Here is a 6,000-nt window from a genome sequence, read left to right as displayed (position 1 = left end):
ATTCAAAAGTATAAAAAATAAATAAAATCCTTTTGGTATATAAAACAATTACTTAGTCTCATATATAGCTTACTAATCCTAATCCTAAAAGGATTCAACAATCCTAATCCGGATTCACTAATTAATATAAACATCTATATATTGATGTTTTATATTGCATTTGTTTAATTAAATGTACATGTTACAAAATACAAATTTGGCTGCAGTTATTGAAGGGGTAACGAATTAATTGATTAAAACCAAATAATCTTGAATTCTTAATTAATCTACTTAAAATAATAATATTTCAATATGTATATCACCTTCATATTTATATATTGACTTTCTCTCTTCTTCTTTCTCTATATATTCATGAAGAACATGAATAATATATCTCTCAATCTGATGGAAAATCCAACAATCGCAAAGGAAGGGGATATCTACAATAGAGAAGCAATTAAGACCAACGTTCTTTCCCTCCCAAATGATTTGGTGATCAACATCTTAGCTTCATTGTCGAAATCCTCTCATTCCGATCTTCTTAGCGCGAAATCTGTGTATGAATAAACAAATACATATTTATTTATTTTATCTATTTTCTTGTGATAACATTTAATTTGTTTTCTTTATTCTTATAGCTGTAAGGCTCTCAAGGAATTAAGCGACAATGATTTTATATATCAAATAATGTCTTTAAAAGGTATAGAGTTAGTTCCGTGGAATAAAGATAAACAACAAGTCCTATTATTGGAACGATGTATACAATGTCATAATTCAGAAGCCTTTTATAGACAAGGAATGGTAATTAAATTGTTAGATATCAATAATGAGTTTCATATATATTTTTTAATATTCCATATTAAGCGATTATATGTTTTTATTTATGTGTTTGTAAAGGTGGACTATTTTAGTGACAAAGGAACTCAATATGGATTGGAGTATTTACAAAAGGCGGCAAATTATGGACATTTGGGAGCACTCTATGTAACTGGAATTATCTCTCTTTTTGGAGATAATGAATCAAATAAAAAAGGGATTGAGATTCTAAACCAAAATGTTCTTAAAGGAATATTATGGAAGTGTCGTAAAGAGATGATTCTTTTCATATTCAGGTTGTGGACCAATATCCCAAGCATTATGAATAAAGTCGTGGTTTGTTGTTTAAATCACGAGTACACCTATCAAAAGAAATGGAGATTTACATGGCCAGTTGACGATGGTGATGATAACGTAGAATGTAAGGCATGCAAATGCGACAGGGAGCTTGATTATTTGATGCCTTCTCTTGGAATTGATCGTTGAATGTGTATTTTTTAATTATTTTTTTATAAAATTCAAACAAACTTTAATTGTATTCTTATTTTTTAATCTCAATAAAATAATTAGTTTGTTATATTTTTGTTGACTTTTATTTGAATGGTATTAATATGATTTATAAGTTAATTTGATTTTTCTGTTGATTATTAATAAAAAAAAATTGTCTTTATGAAAAAATAATTTTAAATAAAAATAATATGTTTTCAATTCTTCTATATATTCTAAACTGTATGTTTGTCGGACAAATTATTCGAATTTCTAAATACTTTATATTATTTTTTTTAAAATTAAATATTATACTATTTTGTAATTAAAATAAATATTATTTGAATAAAATACTATATCAAACATGCTCTTAATCTCTTGGTGGAATAAGATGGTTGTCCATAATTTAGATCATATAGAGGCGATAATTTTGTGTTTTTGATCGACGAATGATTAGCGACGCATATTAGGCCGATCAAATTATAATAAGCGTCGCTAAATGTATTTTTTTACAGTATTTTTTACCGACCTTATTCTTTAACCTTTTTTCCAGCTAATGCTTTTAGATTTTTTTCAGCAATTATTTTGTGAATTTTTTCAGTTTTCTTTGCATTTAATATTTTTAAATTTTAATAATATTAAAATATAAATTTAATTTAAATCAATAAAAAATATTATATGTACAAATTTATTTACAACTTTTATATGAGAATCTATCCCTAATTAAAAACTAAAAAAATTAGTGAATTTTTAAAACTCCTCTACCACTTTATTATATTGTATTTATTATTTATTTTTATTATTTGAATTAAAGAGAACTTGTGACATTTTAGTATATTAAGTCAACTATTTTCATTTAGCCATCTGGTGAGGTTTTATTTATCTATATGTGAATATAATAGAAAAATAAAATGTTATTAATTAAATATACATTAGACATAAAAGATAAAACACCAAACAATACAATAGCCTGATCATCATTATTGGTTGGTAGGGAATCAACCATGTGTTAAAGACAAAAGATATTGTTGTAATTAGAAAAAAAAAATTAAAAGTAATTTAGTTTCAAAGATCATATTTATTTTCATAACAAGATTTTCATCGACCACCAAACAGCATGGTGTTTTGCACAAATAATCAAATATTAGATAAACTAAATAACAACAAATACATCCAAGTAATCAAAACATTAATTTAGGATCTATTTTTAAGCCATTAAATTTCACCTAATTCATACATTTAAAGAGCTTTATTTTCTAATTATAATAATACAAACAATTTAAGTAAGACTATAACGCAAATAAGATAAATTTGTTACCAATTATATATAGATGAACCACAAATTATCTTATGACCTTCATGTTTGGATTCCACCATATGACAATTCATCTCAACAGATGGGTTGAAAGAAAAAAAATAAAATATTGATATATAAAGAATGATTTAAGGGTTAGTGTGGGTTTGGAAAAGATGAAGAAAAAATTTAGGATGGGTTGAAAGAAAAAAATAAAATATAGATAGAGATAATGATTTAAAATTTTTGTCACACAAACCACTATACATATCTAATTAATAAGATATATATACTTAGTAGGTAATAATTTATTTTGGAGGTACTTCAACCCATTTTATGTTTGGATGGGAGCAATGATTTTGAGATTAAGTTCTTTAGCCGACTTATTTTATTGCTATATCGAAAGTTATTTTCGATTTTCTTAAAATAATAATTAAAACAACAGAAATTGAAATAATTTCAAAAAGATTGTAAACATCATTTTTCATGTGTCCACTCGAAAGATAAAAAAATATATATTCTATACCTATCCACATTTGTAGATTAAGTGAATTATTGAGCCCTCCTTATTGTATTGACGATAAATGGAAACCGGCCGGTTTATTTTTACATAATAAAACAAAACAAAAATAATTTGATGGTCTGGGCTTTATCATTTACTCTGGGCTTCATTTTTTGTTTCTGGTTTGGGCCGCCTGATTTCAAGCTCAAGATTAATTTTTAAAAACAATAACAAAAAGAGTAGACATTATTCTTTTTATTTTATTTTGAAATGTATACATTATATTTATTTATTTCCATTTGTTTGATTTTTACTTTTGAGTATGATCTAATTAATTAAAAAATATAAATAAATAAAAATAAAATGCAACAGTAAGTTGAGGCCCATTTTCTTTCGATAAATGATATTTTAAGGTCTTACCCATGGCCCCAAACGTTTAACCAGCCCAAAACATTTAACCGGCCCAATTCCTTATCTTAAAAAAAGATAAATTGAGAAAACATGAATAAAATAAAATATTAAGATCAAATCCGAGTCGATTTCAAATTACTATTAAATATGGAAATATCCCAACCAGGTGTCGATTTTTTTTTTAAAATTTAAACTTTTTGAATAGAAACCTAACACGTGGATTTGAATTATAAGTTTATTTTTGTGTGCTATCTTCCCGATAATATACATTTATTTTGACATTTCATTAAGTTCAATTATTTATTTATTTGAGCTTTTGAGATGATCCTATGATTAATTAAAACCTCACTTAGATATCATATTGATCTTCCTATTTTAACTCGAGAAATTACTGGCTCAAGAAAAATCATATGGACACCGATAACCCAAGGTGTGGACAGAACCCTACAGATGCCAAATAAATTTGTTCTCAAATTGGAATTTTACTTATTCGTAGTAGAGAATAATTGAGTATGTTCATATAGGCCCAATTAGTTGCAAAGTGGGTCATTTGTGCCTTTTATCTAAAATCGAGTAATTGTGTATCACTAACTAAATTTATCCTTCAATTTTTTGTGAATTTTACAAAAAAAAAATATAATGAAAACTTTACATTCAAATAACCAAATACTGAGTTGAGAACGTATGTGGACGAGCACAAACGAGATTGTGTTGCGCCTATTTATTGAGTGTCATCAAACACCGAAACACGAAGGATATCTAAACTCGTGTTTTTACGTATTTTCTTTCTTTGTTTCTAAAAAAAATCAGATGACGATTCTAAACTCAAAGTTTTCTCTTCTTTTTTTTTACCATTTTGAAGATATAGAAGAAAAATTGCGAGAATCAGCATTCCCTGAGAAAAACGTCTTTGTTATTTTACGAATTTTAAAACAAATTTGAGAATCATCGATGAAAAGAAGAAATGGCACAAGTGGATTCGGTGTGTGTATATATAATCATTTAATGTATACTCATAACTCAGCAGTAAGGCGTAATAACTCATGAGAATACTCCTAATACGTAATAACCCATGGTCCTAATTCGAGTATTTAGGACCATTTATAAAAAAATGTCATTCTTTGAATATCATATCCATTTAAGTCTCCACATTTTGTAGTATTGCTTGTTTTTTCTTACTTTTATATTCATGATTTTGTTTCTTTATTTATTGTTTAATGATTAAGTAGTATTGTTCACCACTTTAATGAGTCAAAGAAATTAGGTCATGGGTCACTCTCACATTAATCAAACATATCCATTTGTATTATATTTTCACATTTGAATATTGTTTGTTCTCTTTTCCCTTTAAATAAAAAAGAGATGCTCCATTTGAATAAAATAACTTCCATTATCTTCCCATAGCAATTTAAAATTCGATATAAGCTTTCATTTTAGACTTATTCCATTCCATTTTCATATTTAATTAGAAATTAATGAGGTGTCATTTTGTTTTTTGGGTAGAATAATATGATTTATTAAACTGGAAGAATATAAGCACAAATAAACAAATATATGAAGATGACCAACCAAATATCATTGCTAAATATCATAAAAATACATTATAATGATCATTCATATTATCTTATTTTCTGTAATAACACTCTTCTATCATTTGTAGTAGATTTGCATCGGAGCCGGATATTATTTGGATATCGACGATGAGATGTAACTATGGTCAAGATTGCTCTAGTTGGTTCAAAAAAATGTCTAATTATTCACCGAGATGTATCATTTAGAGGAGAATTTACCCAAAGTGCTCGTGAAATTTGTACTTGAACCAAAACAAACTTCTCGCTGATTTTAATTCCAAATTCTTTCGCATACAGGTCTTGTGCATAAGCTTTGTGACAGACAGTCTGTAGAAGACTAAGACACTCACTTAGACTATAATGATGGGAATACTAGGAGCTCACCTCTATTGGCAACTTGTTATGTCTTTGATATAAAGTGAAAGCAACTTGATCAATGAAAGTTACCAATGTTAAGTATTACAAATAACTTTAATTCTCGTAATCCAAATGAAGGAAACGAGACTCAGTATGAAAATAAAGGTGTCTAACGGAAATTTATGAGACCTCAAATAGTTGTCTCATTATCTAATAAAAGATATTGTACACTGAAATTTATACGTTATTCTAATGTAAGTTATGTACATTCGGATATACATAAAATCGGTATAAGAAGAGTTTGTTTGAGGTGAAATTTTATAAAAATCACATTAGAATAACATATAAGCCGTGTTTCATATATTCATTGGTTAAGTCGTCTTCTTCAAAGAGAAATGAATTGAGACAACTGATCTCTTGAAAGAATATTGATCATCCGAGTCAACATCATATAATGAAGTGCGAGCTTATCATATTACAAGGTGAATATTTTCTTGGATTCTCTGCTTACATTTCTACATATGTCTTATTATTATGTATTCAAGAACTTATTTAGCATTAGTAGAAAAAGAACTATATGCGGA

General features: G+C 26.9%; 1 protein-coding gene across 1 annotated transcript; it reads left to right on the top strand.

Moving 5' to 3' along the window:
• Positions 1–384: 384 nt before the first annotated feature.
• On the top strand, positions 385–1,281 carry LOC124918372 (putative F-box protein At1g67623). The gene is made up of 3 exons (XM_047458547.1): positions 385–536; positions 618–780; positions 877–1,281. Exons 1-3 carry the CDS (start codon positions 385–387, stop codon positions 1,279–1,281), a joined length of 720 nt encoding a protein of 239 aa, XP_047314503.1.
• The last annotated feature ends 4,719 nt before the right edge of the window (positions 1,282–6,000 follow it).

Source organism: Impatiens glandulifera, unplaced genomic scaffold, assembly GCF_907164915.1.
Source record: "Impatiens glandulifera unplaced genomic scaffold, dImpGla2.1, whole genome shotgun sequence".
NCBI lineage: Eukaryota > Viridiplantae > Streptophyta > Magnoliopsida > Ericales > Balsaminaceae > Impatiens > Impatiens glandulifera.
The sequence above is the reverse complement of the archived record's forward strand: the minus strand, read 5'-3'. Positions and strand labels throughout refer to the sequence as shown.